Source organism: Sarcophilus harrisii, chromosome 1, assembly GCF_902635505.1.
Source record: "Sarcophilus harrisii chromosome 1, mSarHar1.11, whole genome shotgun sequence".
Classification (NCBI taxonomy): Eukaryota; Metazoa; Chordata; class Mammalia; order Dasyuromorphia; family Dasyuridae; genus Sarcophilus; species Sarcophilus harrisii.
Window position 1 is genome coordinate 57,358,906 of NC_045426.1, and position 26,279 is coordinate 57,385,184.

The window sequence follows — 26,279 nt, forward strand, 5'->3', positions numbered from 1 at the left end:
CCCCGGACCAGCAAGAGCTAAATCTCTTTGATTTTCCCCTCTCCTTTGCTTTCCTGTCTCCCTCAGGCTCCCCCACTGGTCTCCAGATCCTTGGACCTCAGCTTCCTGCCCCAGATAGCTTTTCCTGGACCTCTAGCCCCAGCCCCTAACAGCCCCTTCCTCCTCCTGGATCCTATGGTAGTCACTGTCTGTCCCATTCAGAGGACTGGAGAATCTCTGCCCCGGGACAGAAGAGAACCCGGGAGGTCACAGAGTCCTCATTTGGTAGTAGAGGAGGGACTGATGTTCAGAGAAGGAGTGAGTTCCTTCTTGAGAAAAGTGCCGTCCAAGCTGGGGAACGGACTGTGGGAAAGTGTGGTGCAGTGGGTAGAGCCCCGGCCTGGGGGTCAAGAAGAGCTCCTTGGAATCTTGCCTCAGATATTTATCAGCTGCATGATCACACACCAGTCTGTAGCCTCATCTATAGTTTTCTCATCTATAAAATGGGAATAGTAACAATACCCACCCAGGGTGGCTGTGAGGATCTGATGAGGGGGCGCTTGTAAAATGCTCTGTAGCCCATGGAGTGCTTTATAAATGCGAGAATTAACATTGGATTTTGGCTGGAGATCCATTGTTGCTCCTTGGCCTCCAGCTGCCTTGGTGGGTGACTTCAGGTCTCTGGGGCCGCTCCCACTTTTCCTCCAGTAGGATGCCAGTTGTGGGCTTCCATTGGGCCGGGTGGGGCTGCTGGTGGCTGTGGGTGTGGGAGATAGTCTGGCTTTGAACTCTTTCTGGCTTAAGTGGTCCTGGGGAGCCTGTCCCTTCAGAAAATAGCCAGCTGGGCCCGGCACCTGCTAATTTGGGTCTGCCCCACCCACCTTGTTGACTATTCATCCCGACTTGGGCAGTCTTGCACCCAGCCCTGGAGGCTTCCCACATCCAGCTTCACCAAAGTCAGCAAGGTCCCTCCCCACCGAAAAGACCCTCACCCACATGTGCCCGCCCCGAGTCACAGCCCTCCCGGACTCCTGTAGAGTTAGCAAGTACATCCTCCAGAGCTGACCGGCGCTCCATAGTGTCACAATTAATTTAGGAAGCCCCAAATTCAAATCTTGCCAGCCCAGTGACCCTAGGCAAGTCATTTAATTAACTTCTCCAGTTTTATGATCATGATTGGGTATTATCGGGTAACTAATGCTAATTACCCTTATTATTACCAGCATTATTACCATCCGGACTCTCTCTGAGACCCACAGTCTCCCATTCCCACAGCCCTGGGACACCCCGAGGCTTCCAGCTCCCAGACATTCCCACCAGGCCCACTCCCTCATGCAGACTCGGAGCCTCACCCAAACCCACACAATCACGCATTCATAGGGCTTCTCACTTCTTATACCCAGAGCCTTGCCCAGACCTGAGCCCCACAGCCTCACGTTCACACAGGCCTCCCCACCGCAGGCTCTGGGACACACGGAGGCCTTTGGCAGAGGTGTCGGAGCAGGAGTGGGGGGGGTCTGTCCTTGGCCTGACCCCAAGCCCTGGTCCGGCCCCAGGGGGCTGTGGGAGCCCAGCCAGGTCTTTCCCCACTCTGGATCCTCATTTCTTGTTCCCCAGAATGAGGAGGGCTGCCAAAAGTCCTTATTGAGGGGTCCTCCCCAAGCTCCACCCGCCTCGGGCTTGCCTCGTTTCCCATTCCCTGTTCCCAGGCACTTCCAGCCCAATGGCTCATTCTGAGGTCTCTCTATCTCTTGCATCTTGTCTTCCAAGGCCTCTCCCAGGCCTAATCTATATTCGCAGGCTGTTTCCAGCCCAAATATTCTTTGAGTGGCTGATAAATTGCCCTATCTCAGCAGTGGAGAGTTAGAGAAATCTTTGATGGGCCTGCAGGAAAACACCTTCATTTATGCTTAGCCCTTTGTCCTTTCCTAACAGTGTCTTAAAGGAGCATGGCTTATACATCCTGGGAGGAATCTTCAGAATCATTTGCCCTTAATCAGGGCTCCTTTTAAAAAAAAAAATTATCACGATTGCTCAAAAGCTCCTCTCCAATTCTTTCTTTCTCCCTTTCTGACAAAGGAGAGCCCAGCCAAACACGATCCCATGATACTATTGGCCAGGCCCGCCATCTGCCTCATTCTGTACCTGGAGTCCGCCACCTCTGCTGAGAGACTTCCCTGCCATCCATTTTCTTCAGGGCTCACTCACTTGAGACAAGCAGACCCCCCCTCCCCCAACTCCATCCCCCGGTCTATGATCCTTCTGTCTTTCATCGTTGTTCTGTCCTTTTACCACATTGTGGTCCATGCATAAATGCTCCTCCTGGTTCTTCCTGCTTTGTTCTCCAGCATTCTTATTCCACACTCTGGGAAAACTGAGGTCCAGAAAGGAAAAGAGACACAAACTAGTCGCTCGAGGCCACACAACTGGAAGCCAGCTCTCTGGACCCCCAGCGCCCAGGGCTCTCCATTGCTTCCCTCTGTCTGTCTAACCTACACCAGGGTCCCTTGGCACGGATCCTGTGGACCGTGAAACAGTAGGCCTCTGTCTGGTGTGTGAGATGCCAAAAGTGGGGGGTGCTGTTTTTTCTTTCCCGGCCCACCTCCCCTCCTTCCCTCCTTTGGGGCCTTGGGGACTTGGGCAAGAGGCTGGTGGATCCCAGGTTGCCATGGGAACTGTGGAGCTCCAGCTAGAGAGTGATTTCCAGGTTGGGGGATGCTTTGTTACCGTCCCCTTATCTCTGCCTTGAGGCCCCATACGGTTTGATGGGGTTTGAGGAATTGATTTTTTACCCAGAGGTTGTGAAGCAATTGGGGCCATCCTGAGATTCCTGAACCCTCCTAAGCTGGGAGCTGGTCTTCCCCAACCAGGACCTGGTCAGGATTGAGAAAGAGACTTTAGAGTCTTACCTGGGAGACTTGCTAGTTACTGAAAGCTACTTTCCCTGGCTGGGTCAGTCCAGTGGCAGCTCAGCGTGTTGGATTTCAGATCAGATAGATCTGGATTCAAATCCTAATTTCTGTCTCTTACTGGCTGTGAGATCCTGGACAAGTCACTTAAGCGTCTGTAAAATTAAGGATTTGGGAACGATTTTTAAAATCTCTAAGTTGGTAATCTGATATCCTGTGGTCTAATTTATCACAGGCTTCTCATGTGCACATCCTGGGTTTTAGGGGTGGGTTCAATAGGGAAGGTTCTCTAAACTCCTCCGAGCCAGAGCTCCTGGGGTTTTGGCTTCAGAGGTCCCAGCCCAACCCCCCTGACTACCTGGCTCTTTGAGTTTGGCCAAATTCTCCCTTGGATGGGGAAAAGAGACGGAGGCCTTGAGGTGGTTTCTGGGGAGAATCCCTGTATTTTAGGTGGCGCCGGGCTCAGCCGGTAACCTTGGAGTAATGGCATATTAGCTCTCTGGCATGAATCCTCCTCTGAAATTAGAAGGTTAATGCAGAATCCTAGCTTGAAGCTGGACAAGTTCTCCTAGGGCATCCAGGTGAGCTGCCACCTTAACTGGAGTTACTGGCAGGATGTATGAACCCTTTATATTTTCATACATAGTAAGTGGTCTGTTGAGCCATTCAGTTGACAGCATTTTTAGTGCCTCCTGTGTCCAGGATAACAAAGACCAGGCGGCAGCCGGCATTTATTAAGTGACTACTTTGTTATTAACAACACTGTTCTCAGGGATGGTGATGCAGATCCTGATGGAAAGTCAGTCCCTGCCCTCAAAGAGCTTACATTTTGGTGGGAGTTGAAAAGTAATGTGTTGGGGGGAATGATTCCCCCCTCCCCTCCAAAAAATGGTGTCCAGGTCTGTAAAGTCTGAAGCAGAGACAGCAGGAGAATGAAACTTGGCTAGCTTGGACCCTGGTCCCAAGTGGAAGGCCTGGGAGAAACCCTCCAGTGGGAGGAGATGAGCGTGGCTTATTCCGGGTGGGTGACAAGTGGGCAGATGAGGTCTGAGTGAATGAAGAAATGAGACATTCTGTACCCTCAAGGAGCTTACCCCCATTCTAATGAGGGAGATTAAAAGCCCACAGCTAGAGATGTTTATGCAAAAGGAATAATAAAAGGAATAAATACAGAATAGGCAAATACAGTAGTTGGGGAGGAAATACAATTTCATGGACCTATGATTTCCTCATCTCTAGAATGGGGATGATAACATTGGCACTGTTTCTCTTACTGGGTGAGAAAAAGGGGTTTATAAACTTGGAAGGAATATAGAAATGTGAATTATGGTTATTATTATCTTCAGGTTCCAGAATCTCAGAGTCGGAAGAAAACTGGGCAAGTCACTTAATTAACCTGTTCCTGCCCTCCAGGAAAGAACTATGATTAAAAAGGACTGGGAAGGCTTGTTATGTGAGGCCGGCCTTTACTTAAGATTTGAAGGAAGGTGTTTAATCAATGCTTAATAAATTATATTAGTACGGGTTGGATTTTTTTCTGTTCACACAGTAAAAGACTTGAAGTTGAATCCTGTGTCAAATTGTTGCCTCATTGATCTTGCAGGCTTTTTCAGATAAACAGGGGTGAATTTAATATTTGTGAAGGTGATGTTTAAATTGACTTGAGCCTTCTGTTATTAGTCTTTGCTTCCAGTTCTCTCCATCTTTCAAAAATCTTAAGTTAATCGAGGAGTTATCCACATTGATCTCTGCAGATACCCCCTCCCCATTTCCCTTTTCCACCTCATTAGAATCGTTTTTCTTCAGGATTTCTTTCTTGAGAGCTTCCCCTCCTTCTTGGACTGATTTTCTATGCGAGTTCTTAGTTTATGGAAAGCTGCCAATCCCTCTTTGAAACTCTTTGAAATCATCTTCTCTCGTAAGTCTGGGGCGCACATCAGATTATCCCTCGCTTTCCTATCCAGACTATCACAAATTCTGAGATGGGGTGCTTACTTCCCCAAGGCTATCGCCAGATGAAGGGACACTTCAAACATCACAAGTGCTTAACCATAGATTTCAGGGAATCCATGAATTTGGAAGGCAGCTAAATGTTACAGTGGATAGAGTGTCAGGCCTGGAGTCAGGAAGTCCTGAGTTCAAATCCAACCTCAGATACTCACTAGCTGTGTGATGCTGGTTAAGTCACTTTACCCTGTTTGCCTCCTTTTGTAAAATGAGCTGGAGAAGGAAATGGCAAACCATTCCGGTATCTTTGCCGAGAAAACCCTAAATGGCATCACTAAGAGTTGGACAGGATTGAAGCAACTGAACAACAACATGAATTTGGATAAGAAAAAATTACATTTTTATTTTCCCTCATCTTTGGTTTCCTTTGCAACCCTGTGTATTTGATCATAATGCATTTAGAAACATTCTCAGAAAGAGATCCTCAGCTTCACCAGGCTGTCATGGGAGTCTAGGACATGTGAAAAGGTGAAGAATCTTTGTTCTGGCAGAGTCCATGCCTGAATCATCCACTGCCTTGTGGGTTTGTCTTTATTTATATACAATTTTGTCTTCCTCAGAGGAATATAAGCAAGCTCCTTGAGGGCAGGGATTTTTTTCCCCAGAGTTGTCTTTATATCAGATTGTCTACCTGCTCCCAATAGTTGCTTAATAAATGCTTTGTGACTGATCTGTCCTAGCCACCAAAATTACTTCTTCTTGGTGACAAACTAGATCCATAAAATGTTTGCCTTTTACCTTTTTAGCTTTTTTACCTCTTGAAAGATAAAATTATCTTTACAGTGTAACAGGGAACTGGCCAATGAACCCCATCTTTAGAAGCATGAGTAGAGTACTTGGCTGATGCAATCCTGTTACAGTAACAAATGAAGAAATGGTTATTTGTAGCTCTTGTTTGGGGCAGAGAGAGAGATTGAGAGCACTCCAATAGATGTCTGGCTAATGTAAATTGTTTACCTTTATACTTAATATACTTTTGTGCCAAGTGATCAATCCTGGGCTGGGTTTGTAGCTATTTCCTGAACTACTTATCTACTAAGTCTTTCTGTACAGGTGGTCTGTAGCACACAATGTTGCTCTCTAGTTTATGACTTAGTTGATTTTTACTTAAGGGTTCCCCCTATACTTCCTTCCTCTGGTTCTCGTTTTCTCCCCACACAAATATATCTTCTTAAGGTAGAGTTACTCCGTCTCTCTTTTACCTGTCTTAATTTCTTTTGAATGTGGTGTACCTTTCCAGAGCAAAATACTAGTTGTGAGTCCTGTCAATGATACCTGTGGTCCTAAATTTGCTTTTTTGCACCTATCTCATACCCACATTTGATTCATTTGTATACAGATATCTGACGCTATATACTTTGTTGCTGTAGCCTCTTTCTTGGAATTGGTTTCTTTTGAATTTCTGGTCATTGCTACTGTTGATTCTACTATAATGTAGCTACCCAGTTTTTTGAGTGAGTGATATATAGGTGAAATTTTTTTTTTCCTCCTCTTTTTGTAGGTTAAGGTCACCTTAAAAAAGTTTTATTAATTCCTCCTGGTTTTTTTATGCATCGTCATTTCCCAGTATACCTCATCCCATAGAACCCTCCCCTGTAAACCAACCAACAAAACAGCCTCATCTGACAACTCATACAGCACCCCGTCCCAGCAGTCCACTTCATTTCTACTGGGAGGAGGGGAAAATGTGTTTCATCATCTGTTCTCTGGGGCCTGCATTGGTAAATAAAGTTAATCTGACTTTGGCTGCCTTTTAGTATTGTATTCATTTATGGTATTTTAGCTATTGTGTGTTTTATTTTGCTTTCTTTATTCTGAGTCAGTTAGTACAAATCTTCCCATGTTTCTCTGAAATCCTCATATTTATTATATCTTACAGTTCAGTAATGTTATACTGTATACCACAATTTATTTGACCATTCTCCAGTTAAAAGATATTCTAATTTTGTCCACTTTTGTATCAAGAGGGAGTTTCCTTACTTGGAGCTCCCTTCACCAATAAAATCACAATTTAAAATCCTTCCAAAATTATCTAGTCAATTTAATGGCTATGAAGTAAAACTCCAGGATTATTTTAATTTTTATTTCTCTTACTATTAGAAAATTAGAACATTTTTTCATGTGGTTTATAATTTGTGTTTCTTTCTTTCGTCCCCTTGATCATAATGCTTGCCACATGCTTGATGCTTGATAAAGGTTTGCTTACTTATCTGTTTACTTATACTCTTGGACTATATGTATTAATCTCCTGTATATGTTAGATATCAGATTTTCTTCAAACACATTGGATGCAGAGCTTTCTCTTTGCTCCCCACCCCTCTAAGTAATTTAGTATGTATTGATTAGATATGCAAAACACTGAGCAAACACATTCCTACCACCCCTTATCAGGTGCTGTCTATTCCTGATCTTAGCCCCTCATTTCTATGTTTTAAGCTATGGTCCAGAAATCCAGGTTTTATTCCTTGACACTCTTTGTAATTAACAATTAACAAGCATTTATTAAGTGCCTACTGTGTGCCAGGAACAGTGTTTACAAATATAAGTAAGGAACAAATCCTTATTCTCAAAGAGCTTATATTCTAATGGAGAGATGAGTACACATAGGAACACATATATACATATTACACATATACACACAACAATCTGTATCTACATCTGTCTGTGTCTGTCTATGTCAGTGTCAGTGTCTGAATCTCCATCTATATGTCAGTGTCAATGTCTGTGTCAACGTCTATGTCTGCATCAGTGTGTGTCTGTATCTGTGTAAATGTCTTTCTTTCTTTGTCTTTGCTTATATCTATTTCATCTCTTCACTGCCCACATTTGCCTTATCCTTCTGAAGCTCTTGCTTTTTGTTTACTAACAGGGTGAGGAAAAAGCTCCCTGTGCTCCCAAGGTCTTAACGATATATATTCCAGGACTTTATACTCTCTCACTAGGCCCATCTAGCCTGGGACTTCTGCACAATTAGAGCACCTTATGCTTGTTTGGCCCTTTACAGTTTACAGATCCCTTTCCTTATGTCACATAGGTACCAAATATTTTTAACAGTCCTCTCTCTGGTTTTATGACAGGGAGATGTTGGAGGACAGGGGAAATATTCAGGTTTATTATCAGAGAAACATGTTATTATCAGTTATTATTATCAGTTTATTATCAGGAGTATTATCTGAGTCATCTAACTGAATCAGTTTGGGAAAGCCCCTTCCCTGCCCCTGTCCTGCAGGACCGTTCCTAGTGTTCTCTCCGATGCTAATCCTCCTTTCTTCTCTCTGTAGCCTTTGCAGATTGACGATGATTTCTGTGGGCAAGACTTTAACCAGCCTCTGGGTGGGACCGTGACCATCGAGGGCACCCCGCTCTTTGTGGACAAGGAGGACGGCATGACATCAGTGGCTGCCTATGACTACCAGGGCCATACGGTTGTCTTTGCGGGGACCCGGAGTGGCCGGATCAAAAAGGTAATTGATCTTATGGTCTGTGGGCCAGTGGGAGGGGGTTGACATTTTCCTGTGATTTTTTTTGGCCGGTGACGTCAGCATCTCTTCGTCGCATTCCTCTGGGGTAACTTGGTGAGTTGCAGGGATTGGACCTGTCCGTTTAATCTGCTGAAAGAGGAATGCAGAAGTCTGTGTTGTGCATTGTAGGGGTCAAGGCCATAACTTGGAGTTGGGCTATGGAGTTTGGGTTTTGCCTGCAGGGCTCAGGGTGTATTCCGTGAAATGTCTTTTTGGGTTGGGTTGAGCATCCAGACAGTGGGTTTTGCTGTCAAGGTTCTGGTGAAACGGTGATCATAGAGCGATGAGGAAAAAGTCCAGTGCAAGATTTCAGATGCAGGCAGGTGGGAGTTATTGTGAGACATCTGAACCCTGGGAAAGACCTAGGAGTAGGGAGGCTTGTCTGTGAAGGGGAATGACGAGCTGGAGTGAGCTTAGAGAAGGGAGACTAGAGATGAGCCATACAAGGGATAACTGACGAGATCTGTGGCCTAGTGGGTAGAGTGTTGGACCTGGAGTCAGGAAGCGCCAAGTTCAGATCCTTTCTTAACAACTTTGACTTGCGGCAAATGACTTAATCTCTTTCACCCTCAGTTTCCTCATCTGTGAAATAGGGATCATGATAGCACCTTCTCTTCAGGGTTGTTTGGAAGATATGTATGTTATAAGCATATGTAAAGCGCTTGGTAAGCTTTCATGTACTTTATAAATGCCAGCTATGATTATTATTTTAATCTCTTGTTTTCAAGCACATACAAGGCTGTCATGTGGAAGGGATTAGGTTTGTTTTGATTGGCTTCCTGGGGCCAGCCAGGAACAATGGGTGGAAGTAACAGAGAGGAAGATTTTGGCTTAATATAAGGAACACCCCCCCCCCCCACTTTTTAACTATTAGAGCCATTCCACAGGCTTGGGGTGGACTGGTCTGGAGGAGGTGAGATCCCTGGCATTAGAGGTCTTTAAGCAGAATGCAAATGACCCCTTGTGAAGGATGTTGTAGGTTGAGCATGAGGGAACACTCCTACGGGGTTGGAATACAACTTTCTGAAGTTTTTTTCAACCCTGAGATTTTGTGATTGTGGGAGGGAGTACAGAGAGATGGTTTCTGTGGTGACTGAGGTTTTGAAGAGTAGGACAAGGGTCAGAAACCAAGGTTTCTTCTCTATAAATCCGATTCTGGTTTAGAGAGGGCTAAGAGGACCAAGGGGCAGGTAAGGGTGCCATAATGCAGAGAGCACTGCGCTGAAGTCAGAAAGACCAGAGTTCAAATCCAGCTTTAGATACTTTCTGATTGTGACCCAGGCAAGTCACTTAACTGTCTGCCTCAGTTTCCTTATATGTAAAATGAGCTGGAGAAGGAAATGACCAACCCCTCCAGTATCTTTGTCAAGAAAACTTCAGATGGGTCAAAAGGAGTCAGAAATGACTGAATAACAACAGGCAGAATACCAAGGGTTTCTGAACTGAACTGAAAGGCAGGGGGCACTGCTGAGACCACTGGGGTAGAATATGGCATAGTGGAAAGACAGTAGTCAAAGGATCTGTGTTCAAATCCCAGATTTTCACATATACTTGCCATCTGTAAAATGAGAGAATTGGAGTAGATGACTTCTAAGGTCCCTTCAAAGCATTTCTAAAATCCGTGCTGGTAATAGTATCTCTCTCTTAATACAAAGTGCTTTGTAGTTGTTTTCTCCTTTGATGCTCACAATTGCCCTAAGAGATTTCGTGGGTGATGACAGCTGTTGCGCATTAGAAATGGATGCTGGGTGAAGGAGTGAGTTCCTTGTTAATAAAATCATCTAAATTTTGTGAGGGATTGTGGGGACCAACTGCTGTCACTGGGCTGTCAGGTGACAGACTGGACAAGACTGACCTCTAGGGTGCCTCCTAATTATGGAGATGATAGAATGAGGGGGCTGTCTTCTGTCCTCATTCCTGGGTGAATGAGACAATAATGTCAACAGTTTCCTCAAGTGGTGAAGCCCAGAGTAATTTATACACATTTCTCTCTGTAAGCAAGAGAGGGTTTTCCTTTTTGGTATGTGTGTTCTTTTCATGATATAGTAGAAGTGGTGCTGGTCTTGGGGGAGGGAGCCTGAATTTCAATCCCATTTATAACCCATATAACCATGATGTGACATTGGGCAGGCCATTTGGTGTTCTGTTCCTCAATTTTTTCGTCTGTTAAATGGAGTCATTGATACTTTGCCTTCCTCATTGAGTTTTGATTTTAGTTTTTTGGTGGGACAACTTTTGTTTCTATACCATATTCAGTTTTGAAAATACTGCTTCCAGGAAGGAGGGAAGGAAGTTCAGCAAAACCAATCACTATCTTGACTTTTCATGATAAGGTATACACCGTTCTACATCCATAGCTCCCCACCTCTATAGTAAAGGGAGACAAGTACATTTTCTTACTTCTCGGGAATTAGTCACAGGATTTTATTAATTTTTTGTGTGTGACACAATTGGGGTTAAGTGAGTTGCCCAGGGTCATACAGCTAGTAAGTATTAAATGTCTGAGGCTGGATTTGAGCTCAGGTCTTCCTGACTTAAGGGCTGATGTTCTATCCACTTCACCATCTAGCTGCTCCCATTCACAGGATTTTTGTGATGAAAAGGCAGTCATAAGCCTTTAAGCTTGGAGTATTCCTTTCTTCCTTCCTTTCTAAGGGAGTGGGAATATTGAGTGTTTATGATGGGTAATGACAGGAACATTTTTATATTAGCAGAAGCAACCTGGTATTTGGTTACAGCTCAATGGAGACCATTTAGAATCACAGAATCTAGAATTGGAGGGATCCTTTATCTGTCATTTAGTTTTCAGAGATGAATAAACGGCCACCTCCCTAGAGCAGGGAAATGCAACATCCCAGTCAATTTGTAGCAGAGATAGGTGAGTTTTTGCTGGTGCTGACATCCCACTAGACTGTAAGCTTCATGAGGGCAGGTAACTTGTTTTTTATCTAAATGTTTTATTTCTTCCCCCTTGCCTCTTCATGCAGCCCAGCACAGCAGAGCTTTCTGCTTGTCGTAGGCATTTAATAAATGTTTGTTGAATGAATGCTTGAATGGATGACTCTTTCTGCTCAGCCCTGGACTTTACACTTGGAAGGATTTAATATATATTTTTGGGACAGGTAAATAAATGGATGAATGAATGAATCTTTGGGCTCAGGGCTTTGTACAAGGAGGGCCTTAATAAAATATTTGTTGAATGAATGAATTTAATGATTGACTTTATTTGTGTGGCAGATATAGGGCTTTGCATAGGGTGAGCTTTAATAAAACATGTTGAATGAGTGAATGAATGAATGAATTGAATGGATCTGCATGTTAGCCATAGGGCTTTGAACAGGGAGGGCTTCATAAAATGTTTGCTGAATGAATGAATGAATTGAATTGAATGATTTAATGAATGTGTGCCAGACACAGGATTTTTGTACATAGCAGGTTTTAAATAAATGTTTGTTGAACATCGGTTTTGAGTGAGATAGCAAACCTCCCTCTTTAAGGATTTTTTAAAAAGACTGTTGGTAATTATAGGGAAACATGCAGACATACAGAGGGATTTAAAACAGCAATCCAAAGGGCAGAGCTACAGTGAGCCTGAGAAGCCCATGAGCAGAGAAGGTGCCTCTGGGCTCCCAGGCATGGGAAGGGAGCTGTGCCTGCTTTCTCTTGGCTGCCGACCCCTTTCACTGACTCACTGCTAGAGTCTGCCTGGATGAAGCTCTCTCTTTTCCAGGTTGTTTTCTTTGACTTTTGACCTTGCCTTGATAAGGGAGTAGAAAGATCCTCCCTTATACTTCACCCTCCCCCTACTCCTGCCATTATGTAGCTTCCCTTTGGGTCCACAGAGGGATTTTTTTATATCTCAGAGGAAATTCCAGGCTGATTTCTCCATTTACCTTCTCCCTTTATCTTCTCCTCCTCCCTTAGGACAAAGGGCAGTTTTTTTAGGGCCCCAGATTTATTCCCTTCTAATTTCTATTCCATGGAAAGTTAGAGCTGGAAGAGAGCTTAGATTATCAAGCCCTGTTTCCTCTTGGTACAGAAGAGGAAACTGAGGTTCAGAGTGGGTTCATTTTATCTCTAGAAACGACTTCCAAATCTACATATCCAGCTAGTCTTTCCCCAGAACTTTAATCCAGCATCATCAGCTGCCTGTCCCACATCTCCACCCAAATGTCCCAAAGGGGCAAGGAAGGGAAAACCCATTAATTAAGTGCCTACTATGGGCCAGGCATTGTGCTAAGTACTTTACAAATATTATCTTAAACTCACTGCATCATATATAATTTCCCCTAAAACTCACCTCCCTCCAGCTTTCCTGTTTTGTTCAAAGGCCCCCCATTTCTTACAGTCCCCTTGGTTACCACCATGAAAGCATCCATGCTTCTCCCCTCTCGTGCCCGATATCCTGTCACTTCTATCCCCATCTCATCTCTTGGATCTCCTTTTTTGGCCTTTCCCACGGCCCACACCTTAGTGCAGAGCCCTGTTGCCTCTAATTACAGCGATTATGGCATTCGTCTCTCCTCTCAGACTGCCCATTATGTATCTTATATGTATTTAGTTATTGGCAGATTTTTTTTCTCCAATGTTGGGGCATAATTAGAGTATATGCACCCTGAGGGCAGAGCCTATGTCTTTCTTTGTTCCTGGCACATAATGAGCACCTAATAAAAGCTTATTGGCTGACTGACTCATTAACCCCCAGTTTCCCGTCTTCCTCTGCTTCAATCCATCTTCCATGCAGCTACTCACTTGATTTTACAAAAACATAGCCTGACCATACCCGCCCTGCTCAAGAAGCATCAGTAGCTCCCTGTTGCCTGAAACTCCTTTGTTCCTCATTTAAAGTCTTTCCTAATGTAGTTCCAGCCTCTCTTCCTGAACTGATTATCGTTGAGCGGCTTGGTGGGTAGACCTCTGGATTGGAGTCAAATCCGGACTCAGAGTCCTAGCTGTGTGACTCGGGACAAGTCACTCAACTTTTTTGTCTGTTTTATCTGCCTCAATTTTCCAGGCTTGTTGTGAGGATCAAATGAGAATATTTATAAACTGCTTGGCCAAGGAACTCAATAACTGCTTATTTCCTCCCCCTTCCCCAACTAGACAGCCTGCTGCTCCACGCTGTGATGGCCCCTCTCCTGTTTCTCTTCCTTTGCCCAAGCTCTCCTTGATCTCCTTCTCTCCATCTCCCTCCAACTTGATTCAAGATTCAGTTTATGCGCAACCTTGTCCTTGAGGCTGTTGAAGCCTTGACTGACCCTCCGGGACTCCCTGACATACTTCCTCACTTACCTCCCAGATGTGGATTCGTATTCGCTCCACCCCTACTCCCTCCATACCCCTGTAAAGGCCTTGAAGGGAGGGGGCTTTTTGTACTTACAGAATAGAGTCTTCCCCAAAGTAACTTTCATTTACTTAAAGAGTAGACCCTTAATTAACGGTTTCCCTTCCCCTTTGCCCCTTTGGGACATGTGGGTGGGGACAGATGCTGGATCAGAGTTCTGGGGAAAGACTAGCGCCTCATGGACGCCTTCAGGAGCCTGTCCTTTGCTGCTCAGGTGTCCGGCTGTAGGACCTTGGGAATGGGCCCACTCTGTCCTCATCAGGGTATCTAAAGCTTGCCCTGTGCTCCGCTGACATGGCTCCATCCGGCTTGGCTGCCCCCATCACCGCCCCAGGGGACAGGTAAGAGGTGCAGGTGCGATTCCTGTCTCACCACGCAGTTGCACACCTTGTCCCGGGGTGGATTCAGCATTTCCACCTGGGTCTCCAGGGGGTTTCCACATCCCACAGAGGCCCATAGAGTGAAGGTCCCGGATGGAGGTAGAAAAGCCTCCCACCAGCTCTAACTACCGTACTCTGATGGGGCAAATGAATGAGGGCTCTGATGACCAGGCTGGAGGTGTTTGTAGTTCCATTCGGCAGCTTGTGTTGCAGACCAGGAGCCAGTTTCAGTCACCCATTGGCTGGGCGCCATCGGGCTGATGAGCCCTTCTCCACTGCTGAGGATCACAGATGTGTTGGAGGGAATTGGTGGCGGGGGGTGGGGTGGGGTGGGGGATGTCACTCCCTGCACAAGAAATCACAGATCCGACCCCAAATAATCACGTTATAATTTCATGTGTTTATGCTGGGGACCATTTCTTATCTAAACTTTGCATCTCCCAGGGCTTTGGTGCAGTGTATGTGGTGGGTGCTTCGGAAGGGCTTATGGGGTGATTGAATAAAGAACATCCTGGGATCTGGTGGAGTGTGTGGGACGTGGGATGGAAGCACGGCCCCTCGGTGCCATTCGGAACCTAACAGAACTGGTATCCACATCTGTTCCCCAAGTACTGCCAGCTCCTGCTGCCTTGGGAAGATTTAGCATTTGCTCCCGGCCAAGGCAAGAACGGGCCGCCCTCCTCCTCTCTGCTGGGGCTGTTGATCCACACCTTGCCTGAAACGAATCCGCCTCCTCAGCTAATATTTACTGGGTTTCCATTGGCTACCCAATAACTGTGTATTCTTGGTCTCTTCCCTAATCCATCAGAGAGTCACCAATCCCTGTGGGGAAAGGCAGGAGCCCAAGGAAGAATTGGAGTGTTTATCCTGATGGCAGACTTGGCAGAACTTCTGTCCTGGGAAGGGAGAAGCACCTTGATTGGAGCCGAGTGCTGTTGCATGGGATTCCCTGCCTCCTCCTCCCCACTGGGGGTCCTGCCTAGGCCACACAGGACCCCTCAAATAGGGCTCAGTGGTAGCTGGGAGGTGGCCAAAGAATCTCCTTCATTGGCCTTCATTCCCAAATATGTCTCTGTAACTGAGATGGGGAAGGAAACAGAAGGCAGTTTAGCAGACCAACCAGCACAAACATCAGCCCGGAAAGCTTATGGAAGGAGCTGCCGGTCCTTCTAGAGGGGCCGCCACATCGGCTCGGTAGCTCCCTGGTGCCCGCCTGGCTGAGCCCAACCCCCTTCGCCCGGCCTTGGAGGCCTTCCCTTTCAGCCTTATCGCATATTGCTCCTTAACATTTCTGCCATCCCGGACCACTGTCAGGTGAACCGGGGGATTCACCCTTCTTTCTCCTATCATGGAGAGGCTGTTGTCAAGGCCCTGCCCATCACTAAAGCTCAGCCCCGTTAGTCTATGGATCTGTCAGATCTGGAGATCTCATTTTACAAATAAAGAAACTGAGGCCTAAGAACATTAAGTGACTTTACTGTCACCTCTTTCAGGAAGTCCACCTATCGTCATAAAAAATTATGTTTCTTGGTAGAGAGTGCTTTGTTCTGTACTTTCCCAATGCGCTTAAAGAGCGTAAGGTCATTAAAGTTTAGAGTTATTCCTTTTTTGTCTTTGCACACTCAGTGTCTGATGTTTAGTAGGTGCTTAATAAGTGTTTGTCAATCGATTGGCCCTATAATATTGTATATTGTAAGTAACTATTTGTGACTCCTGTCCCTCCGGGAAAATTTAAACTGCCTTTCTTTGTATCCCCACTTAGCACATAGTAAGCTCTTAAATCGACTTATATGAGCTTTATATTTTACCAAGCATTTAATGCAGTGCTCTGTACAGAGTAGGACATTAACAAATGCTGAGTTGTCCACAATGAGCAAGAAGCACCTAAAGCCTTTTTTCTCCCCTCAGAAATATCTGCCTCCCCTTTTGGTATATTCTTCCAATCAAAGAATCTTAAAAATTCCTGCTTAGGAAGGGTTATGTCCCTCAGTCACCCTTCCTTGTTGCCTTAATGGGAACCAGACTTAGCTGAGGAGGAATTTTCTTTTGGTGTGGGAGGCAGGAGGATGTTTTGGTGTGAGCACTTGGGACGGGGAGGAGGGCAGGCTGGAGGAGGAGGAGCAGAAGGAGGTTTGAGCACCAGCTTTCTTGCCATTCAGTGGAAACAAGGCCATAGTTCTTTGGTTCCAGAATCCTCTGCTCCCGTCATCTTTATTATGGGATTCCATGACCTCCAGTGTTCCTAAGTGCTGTATGTCTGCTGCCAGATGGCAGACCCCAAAGAGTTCAGTCCATAGGAGTTCAAAGCTGGGAGAGATTGGGGAGGGAAGAACCAGCTCTAAACCTTACTTTGTTTGACCTTGTTTTAAAAAAAAAAAACTGTTTGGATTAAATCTATTTATTCTGTAAACACTAGTACTCACTATGGGCAAACCACTATCCTGGGCCCTTGAGGAAGACAGTGTCTAGATGAGAGGAAAAGACAGTAACATAACAGTTATATACAATTGTGTCTGATGTGCTCCAAGGAGAAGGGACTAGGGAACTGAGGGAAGGCTTCCTGAAGGAGGGATTCCCTTTTGCAGATAGTGCAGACACTGGGTCAAGCATGCTGCCGTGATTTGTCCACATTATCCTTTGGTCTTCCCTGGGAGGTAGATGCTCTTCTTAGTATTTTACAGATGAGATTACATGACTTGTCCAGAGTCACACAGCCAGTCATATCTGAGGTGACATGGAACTCGGGTCTTTCTAATTTCCAGGGCTGGGGCCCCATGGCCTCTGTCACCAGGTCCCTCATTGAGCTAAGGTCTCTTCCGGTTCTAGACTGATGTTTCCCTGACTCTGAGCACAAAGATGGGAGCGAGCAGTGTGTGTTTGGGGGTTAGACCCCCCCACCCTGACAGGGCAGAGCTAGGCCTTTGGTTCCATGGGAACAGCGGGGGGTTTTTGATAAGAGATCAGCTCTAGAAGAGTTTTTTATATACCCCATTGCACGGCATAAATATCTGCTGTTATTATTAGTCATTCAGTGAGTGGGTATTTATTAAGCACTTACTATATTCCAGGACTGTGAAGCATGACAAGATAGCCCTTTCTCTCTAGGAACTCCCAGTCGAATGGGAGAGACAGTCGGCCAAACTGTACAGGGAAGATGGAGACAGCATATAAATTGGAACTAATCACCGGAGGGAAGGCCCTGGCATTAAGGGGGATTGGGAAAGGCTTCCTGCAGAAGGCAGGATTTTCGCTGGGACGTATTACTGAAGTCGAAGTTGGTGATTGATTCTTAAGGCCTGGGGAGCCCCATAATAACATGTGGAAGGATTGGGGGAGAGGGACCCGGTTTCCTGGGGACCCACTGTGGCCCCTTTCTCTGCCTCTCCCTCTTCTTCCATGCCTTCCATCCTTCCCTGTGAGTGGTAATCAGCAGAGAGTTTTATGTGATTTTGGTGAGGTTTCTTTCTTTATCTCCACAGGGCATGGATTTCCTGTGTTATCATAACATATTTTCTATAATTACAGCTGTGTAGGCCTCTGTAAACAGACACCACATTTATTCCAGCTCACACAGGGCGGAGCAGGGACTTAAGCTTTGTCTCTGGGCAGGAAGTTCCACCCTTGGGACTGGAGGGAGACCCCACTTCCCAGGGACCCTCCAGGGATTCCCAAGAGACTAGGGAGGAGGCCTTCGAAGCCCATCCTCCTTCCTGAGCTTTGCCTCTTGTGGCCTTGTGGGGGCCTGGGGGAGTGAGGAGAATCCGAGACCTACTTTCTTAGTTCCCATTCTGCCACGAGCTTCCTTCGCCACCCGGGGGGGAGGGGGGGAAGTAGTCCGCATCTGAGAAATGGAGACGCTCAGAGTCAAGCCTTGGAAAAGGTGAGGTAGCATTGGTGACTGGAAGTCTGGCAGCCACTTCTCTCCTCAGTGTATGTTGTTCCCCTTCTCTCCACTAAGAGAAGACTTCCTTTCTGGGTCAGGACTGGGTCAGCCTGATTAAAACTGGAGGTAATTCATACAGTCAGTCAGCAAGCATTTATGGAATGCCTCCTGTGTACCAGGCGCTGGGCAAGCCAAGGAGGATCCAGAGATAGAAAGCAGGACGGTCGCTGTCCTTGAGAAGCCTGCATTCTGCCACGAGAAGTCATCTGTCCATGTACAAGTTTGTACCACATACAGGCTAAATATTGCTGTAGAAATGGCTGTAAAAGAGGACTAGTTTTCTGGACCGAGACAGTTTGATACAGATGATTTAGAATTGGGAGTCTCAAGTTCCAAGTACCATCCGGGACTCGCACCTGTGTGATGGGAGCAGGTGATTTCACTGCCGAGGACCTCAGCATCCTTGTCCCTCGGCAACACTTGGAGAACGGCCCCTCCTCATGGGCCTCTGATAATGAGTATTTGTGTAAACCTGGAGGTCTAGAGTGGAGGAAGCCATGATGTGGAGGATGTCGGCCTGCAGAGAGGCCGTGGTGAAGGGTACTTTGTGCCTGACGGCTACCAAGACTCTCCCTAGAGCCGGAGCTGGAGCTTTGGAGGAGGCAGAGGGAGGAGACAGGAGGGACGCCAGACTGGCAGCCTAAGTTTAAGTAGAGGTCCGAGTAATAGACCTTGCAACCCGAAGCTCTCCTCTGACTTCAGTTCCTTTATCTCTAACATGAGGGTGGTCATATATGACCACACTGTGGCATTTGATTCCCAGAGCCCGGGTATTTTCCCTGGCCATTTCCTCATGGCCAGATTGTCTTCCCTTTTCATCGTGGCTCCTGGCTTCCTTTACATCTTCCACAAAAACTCTTTCCCGTTCTCCTTAATCTAATCTGTCTTCTCTCTGAAATTATGCTCAGTTTATCCTGTTTTAATCTTGTCTGTACATTGTCGGTGGAGCAGGTGATCTTCCCCATCACTCTCCTCCGTTAGAGTTCTTTGAGATCAGGGGCTATTTTTTGCCTTTCTTTGTATTTAAAGTGTGCCCTGCACACAGTAGGGCCTATAAAATGCTTGTGGACGGACTGATGGCTAAAATTTTCCTCTGGTGCTTTGTGGTGCCCTGAGTTTTCAAGGAATCTGCAAGAGAAAAACAAGCTCTGGAATCCCACACAGCTGGAAAGGGGCAGATTAGATTGGTGGCAAGGGGAGATGGCGCAGTGGCGAATCTGCACCCCTTCCTGTGCTAGCCACACAGAGGTTGGGGCAGGCCGGCCCCCGAGGACTAGCTTTGCTTTGGAGGTTGGGGATAGAAGACTACCAGTGACAGAAAGTTTCATCTCTCCTCTCCCTGTCCATCCCGTTTCAGTGCCCAAAGTCCTGATGGCACCGCCCTCGGTTTCACTTGTTTTGAGAACTAGCCCAGTGGCAGACTGTATTTGTCTGTGCTCAATCAAAGGATGGGCCCAGTAAAGAACAGGGAAGGTTGGCCACTTGGGGATCGTTTTTTTGGGCCCAGCAACTCATTAAAATGTTTATTCAGGGCATAGGGGTATTGGGATCGGTGTAGGTGGATAGGACTCACTCCCTGGGGCACAGCCGATCTCACAAACATTTATCAAGCACCTATTACAGGCAAAGCATTGGTCTTGGCACTGGGGATCCAAGGGTAATCGAAGCCCAGGCCCTGCTCCGAGTTCTGGACAATTTGAAGTATTGACAGAAAAGCGAGCCGCTTTGTAAACAGTGAAGCTACAGAAATATGACCCCCAGTTATCACTGTGCAAACATCCCCATCCCCCATCAGCAATTATCCTCTCCGTCCCCAGCCAGGCTGGGCTTGGCCAGGCTCCAGGCCAGGCCCGCTTCCTTGGTCACCTTCCTCTTCCGCTTCACACTCCTCGGCTCTTCCCCTGTAATCTTACGCATCCAGTGTATTGCAAAGGAAACCGATTTCCCGGAGTGTCATTGTCAAAATACTAAAAATGCAACCCCCCCCCAAAAACAAACAAACAAACAAAAAAAAAAAAACAAAAAACACCCATGTTTCTGGTCCCCAGGTGCTGGACCTCCGGACTGAATGACCTGCTCTAGCGAAAGCGGTGTGGATTCTGTGAATGAGATCCTAGAAACGGATTCCAGAATAGGGATTTGTGGGCTGGGGGAGGATCACAGGGTGGCAGAGGAGGAATCAGTGCATCATTCATTCAGTCAGAAACAATTATTGAGCACCTGCTGTGTTCCACATAGGTGCAGTGAACAGAGAGAAGGTGGTGGTGCAGTGGCTAGAGCCCAGGCCCTGGACTCAGGAAGGGCTCATCTTGCTGGATTCAGATTTAGCCTCAGATACTTCCCACCTGCCTGCCTCAGTTTCCTCATCTGTAAAATGAGCTGGAGAAGGAAATGGCAAACTACTGCAGTGTCTCTGCCCAGAAAACCTGATATGGGGTCACAGAGAGTGAGACAGTACGGACCTGACCCTGTTCTAATGCAGGTCTAATACTCCTGCCTCAGGGGCAGGTGAGAAAGGAGGGAACTCCAAGACCTTAGGTAGAATTGTAGCCTCTAATAGGTCTGGAAACCAGGACTAGGACCATAGCCTCTAACAGCTCGGGGAGCCAGGGCTAGGGTCGGAGTCTGTAACAGCTCGGGGAGCCGGGGCTAGGGCCATAGCCTCTAACTGCTCGGGGAGCCAGGGCTAGGGTCGGAGCCTCTAACAGCTCGGGGAGCTGGGACTAGGGTTGGAGCCTCTAACAGCTCAGGGAGCTGGGGCTAGGGCTGGAGCCTGTAACAGCTCGGGGACCCAGGATTGGGGTCGGAGCCTGTAACAGCTCAGGGAACTGGGGCTAGGGTCGGAGCCTGTAACAGCTCGGGGAGCCGGGGCTAGGGCCATAACCTCTAACAGCTCGGGGAGCCAGGGCTAGGGTCGGAGCCTCTAACAGCTCGGGGAGCCAGGGCCGCAACTCCCTCAAGGTCATGCCCGCAGCCAGTGACTTAGCTGGGACTGGGTTTCGGGCAGTAGTCTTGTCTGCCCTTTGTGTCTTGCTCATGGCTCATGTACAGCTTGGTGTTTTCTTTCTCCTTTTTTTTAAGTTTTGACTTTGGTAACCTGACCTGCTGGGCAGGACGAGGATTTTTGCAATGCCATCTGCTGAGTGGTCAGAAAAGGCTTCCTGGAGGAGGTGAAATGAGCCATCCTGCAGGATTTCATGTGACGAGGGGGGCGTGTGATCACCCTAATGAATGGGGGGCTTCTGAGAACCCAGGGGCTCCCCAACCCCTCTGGGCTCCTGGAGCACTGAGCCGGCTCCTCCCTCTACATGTCCCTCCCAGTACCTTGGGAAAGGGAGGAGAGCTGGGGAGGCTCTGACTGCTGGAGGCTCCCCTGAAAGATCGGGTGTCTGCTGAGGCAGCTCTCCCCTGCCCTTCCGCCCAGCAGCGGCTCTATGCCCCCCTGGCTCTCCCCAGCCATGTGCTGAGCCAGCAGGGACAAGGTTAGTGTAGGGGGCACAGGCCTGGCAATTTGAGGCCCCCAGCTTGCAGGGTGAGGCTCAGAATGAGCTCTTCTCTCTCTCTGGCTTGGGGTGCTGCAGTGGGGCCGCCCCGAGATTTGGAGTAAATGAGTTTGAATCCCACTTGCTCGCCATCTATCATGAGCTTCCTTAGCTCCAAAGGAGGGGTAGGGGGGAGTTTCTATAATGTTGTGCTTGGAGGGGACAGTTTTTAAAAATCCCACATTTCCCAGCCCCAGATCAGAGATTTAGAGCTTAGAGGGGGCTCCAAAGCCATCTTGCCCAGACCTCTAAGTTTACAGATGAGGAAATTGAGCATAAGTGAAGTTGTAGTAAGTAAAAGAGGTGAGATTGGAACCTGGGTCCCCTGAGTCTGACACTGCTTCACAAGCCCAGGAAGCTAAGTGCTGCTTAGGTCAACAAGTTAACAAACCCCCTCAAAGCCTTTCCTGTGGGGAGGAGATGGGAGGGAGGGAAGGAAGGAAGGGGAGAAAGAGGAGGGGGAGAGAGGGAGGGAGAAGCAGAGACAGAGGACAGAGAGACAGAGAGACACACACAGAGACAGAGAAGGAAGGAAGGAGGGAGGGAGAGAAGGCAGAGAGAGGAAGGCAGGGAGGGCAGAAGAGGGGGGATACAGAGACAGAGACAGGGAGAGAGAGAAGGAGGGAGGGAGAGGAAATATGTGTGATAGGTTATAGCTGTTGGCTGGTATGTATAGGGCTGTGTATATCAGTTGTAGGGGTGTCTGTGCATGGAGGGGCAGTGTACAGGGGTGTCTGTTTCTGCCGGCGGGAGACTTGTTCTCCTTTATCCCAGAGCTGTTCTCACTGCTCCAGAGGTGTGTCGGCCTGAGGAGATGGGCTTGGGGGACGCTGTGGCTCATTCGGTGGGAGCCTGGCTGGGCCTTTGACAGAGGGGCGAATGGCTGCCGTGGAGCCTTGGGCCTTGTCCGGTTCCTCCTGCTCACTGTTTAGGCGGGCAGAAGAGGGTCCGGAGCTGAAGGAGCCCGCCCGAGGTGTCCTGGTGAATGAATTGGGCTGGCGCTGGGATCCAGGGCTTCTTGTCCCAGGTCTAATGGCTGTCCTGGCTTTTTTTTTTTTATTATTATTTTTTTATTTTTTTTTATTTTATTTAATAGCCTTTTATTTACAGGATATATACATGGGTAACTTTACAGCATTAACAATTGCCAAACCTCTTGTTCCAATTTTTCACCTCTTACCCCCCTCCCCACCCCCTCCGCTAAATGGCAGGATGACCAGTAGATGTTAAATATATTAAAATATAACTTAGATACACAATAAGTATACATGACCAAAACATTATTTTGCTGTACAAAAAGAATCAGACTCTGAATTATTGTACAATTAGCTTGTGAAGGAAATCAAAAATGCAGGTGTGCATAAATATAGGGATTGGGAATTCAATGTAATGGTTTTTAGTCATCTCCCAGAGTTCTTTTTCTGGGCATAGCTAGTTCAGTTCATTACTGCTCCATTAGAAATGATTTGGTTGATCTCGTTGCTGAGGATGGCCTGATCCATCAGAACTGGTCATCATCTAGTATTGTTGTTGAAGTATATAATGATCTCCTGGTCCTGCTCATTTCACTCAGCATCAGTTCGTGTAAGTCTCTCCAGGCCTTTCTGAAATCATCCTGTTGGTCATTTCTTACAGAACAGTAATATTCCATAATTTTCATATACCACAATTTATTCAGCCATTCTCCAACTGATGGACATCCATTCAGTTTCCAGTTTCTCCACTACAAAAAGGGCTGCCACAAACATTCGTGCACATACAGGTCCCTTTCCCTTCTTTATAATCTCTTTGGGATATAATCCCAGTAGTAACACTGCTGGATCAAAGGGTATGCACAGTTTGATAACTTTTTGAGCATAGATCCAAACTACTCTCCAAAATGGTTGGACTCGTTCACAACTCCACCAACAATGAATCAATGTCCCAGTTTTCCCACATCCCCTCCAACAATCATCATTATTTTTTCCTGTCATTTTAGCCAATCTGACAGGTGTGTAGTGGTATCTTAGAGTTGTCTTAATTTGCATTTCTCTGATTAATAATGACTTGGAGCATCTTTTCATATGGGCTGTCCTGGCTTTATTGGCCACTCCCTGAGCGAGGGGTGACCCATAGGCCCAGGGCCGCCTCCCGGGGCTTGGCAGCCCAGTAGGAGTTTGGGAACAAAGGCTCCTTCCCTAGTTGGCTGATCCAGGCCTGGAGTGCTCTGTGGGTCAGGTAGCCCTTTGAGCTTTGGTGGGAGTAGGCCCAGGGAGCCTGGGCGGGAGTTGGCCCCACCTCTTCTGCAGGGGGCAGGGGAGACGAGCCCTAGTGCCCTTGGCACCGCATCCAGCGGGTGCTTAATAAGTGTTTCCTGACTGGCTGTCCCTCTGATGGGAAGAATGTTGGATTTGAAGCAGAGGAATTGTTTCTGCCCCAACCTTCCCCTTCATTCCCTGAGTGACCTGGGAACCCCCCTGAGGCACCCTCTCCCTGAAACAGGAACTCATCCAGAGCAGGCTCAAGTAAGGGCTTAAAAACTTGATAAACTTTTTTCCTTTGTCCCCTCCTCCAACCATTCCTTCTGGACCTCAGTTTCCCTGGCTGGTCTCTCTGCTTCCAGATTCTCGGCTCCTCACTCTGTGCTCTGCTGGGGCCTGACAGCCTTGTGGAGAGACGAGAGGCGCCCTCATTTCCCCAGTGAGGACTCAGACTCTGGAGGGGAGGTGATAATGAGGAGCAGTGGGATTCAAACTCGGGCCCTCTGCTTCCACGTTCAGTCCACTTTTCCCCCATAGCACACGTTGAGTCAAGGGGCCCTTGGTTCAAGTCCTGGGGTTGTTTTGTTTTTTCCACTTAGAATCATAGTATTTAAAAGTGGAAGAAATCTTAAAGATTTCTAGGCAGGCCCTCTCATTTCCCAGATGAGGAAAATTGCTAAGGTGCCATTTATAGTGTGATTGCTGACTGGTGGTTCGGTGGACAGAGCGCCAAGTCTGAAGTCAGGAGGATCCGACTTCAAAGCCGGCTCAAACACCTGCAAGCTGTGGGGCTCAATCCCTTAAGCCCTGCTTGCCTCAGTTTTCTCAACTGTAAAAAGGGTATAATGATGGTTCCTACCTCTGAGGGTTACTGTGTGGCTCGGGTGAGACAATATTTGTAAAGCATTTACCACAGTGGTATACTGTAAGTGCTTAATGAATGCTTATTCCCCGCCCTTCGCCATCTGTAGGAGCAGGGGGTTGGCTTAAACAATTTCCAAGACACCCCCTAGATTTGACGTTATGGCCCCTCGGCAGCATCTTGAACACTTCTGAACCATGGCGGCTGTTCCAGGTGCCCAAGATGTACATGGGCTGAGGACCTGGGGGGTTGCGAGTTATTAGAAGAGGCCCCTCGTTCATGGGTGACTCAGTATAATAAATAAGCAAACATGTTTTTTGGTAGATGAGATAAGTAATTTGTCTTCCCCACCCTTGTGTTATTGTTTCTCAGATGTACGTTGATGCTGTTGAGATTAATAAAATACAAATTCATTTAAAATCATTATTGAATTTTTAGTAGCTTTTTGTCTTCATGAATTTTCTAAATCGGTGGATACAATTATTCTTCTTTGGCTCTCAGCAGAAAGGACTCGGGACCCGAGGGGGCTGGAGAGGCCGGGGTCTAGACCTTGGTGGGAAGAGAGCAGTACATCCAGGACTATTAGTTTTCCCGTGACCCAGAAGCACGATGGCAAAGGAGAGTGTGCTGGCTCTGGTTTGGGAGGAAGCAGGTGCAAATGACTCCCTTGTTACTGTCCCTGGGACCAACCTAAGGAAAACACTTTTCCTGAGTGACGAAGCGAGCCAGTGGGATGGTGGAGTTCAATGCCCCCAGCAGCTCTGTGCTTTTGCTTCTGTGAGATAGGGAGAGAAGGTTGGAGGGCGCAGGCCAGAGCGTGGAATGGTCCCTGTTTGCCAGCAAGGCAGCCCATGTGGGAGCCAGTTCCTTGTGCTGGGAAGGGGGCTCTGCCTCGGAGGATTGGATAGCCTGCTCGCTTGGTTTGTTAAATGCTTTTCAGTAAGGCTTGGTTTTTTTTTTTTTTTTTTTAGCAAAACGAGGAGTGAGTGTGTATGTGTGTGTGTGTTTGTGTGTATGTGAGAGAGTGTGTGTGTGTGTGTGTGTGTGTGTATGTATGTATGTGTATTCCTTTTATAACTGGGTTTTGTTTTTGGGAGGAGGGACCATTTGTTGTTATTGCAGTGGATACTCGCCACGTGGGATGTCACACAGACAGTGCGCACACACTCCTGCACCTCCACATGCACACACACGTACGCACGGTTTTTCTTCCCAGCCTCCTTTCTTCCAGTGCCCTTCCGGTGCCCTGGCAGCCAGGCTCTGCCTGCCCTTCTCCGAGGAGGAGCACCCCCGGGGGTGTTTGGGAAAGTCTTCCCAGGCCTCTCCCTCCTGCTGGAAGTCCTGGGGTCACACCCAGGCTTCCTGGAATGGTCTCTACCAGGTTATTATCTCAGCTGAACCACAGAGTGCGGGGAGAGTCAGCAAGGATCTGAGATCACCAGTGAGGTAGTGCTCAGAGAAGGGGGGAAGATTCATTCATTTGTTCACTCATTCATTCCGGCACTTCTCCTTTATGATCGGGTTCCGAGGAGAGCACAAAAAGGGAACTATA

At 47.3% G+C, this 26,279-nt stretch overlaps 1 protein-coding gene across 1 annotated transcript in view; it reads left to right on the plus strand.

Moving 5' to 3' along the window:
* Positions 1-26,279, plus strand: part of PLXNA1 (plexin A1) — a 277,345-nt gene that overhangs the window by 31,157 nt on the left and 219,909 nt on the right. The window contains exon 3 of the mRNA XM_031964586.1: positions 8,177-8,359. Coding sequence (XP_031820446.1) covers positions 8,177-8,359 — 183 coding nt within the window. The remainder of the gene's footprint in view (positions 1-8,176; positions 8,360-26,279) is intronic.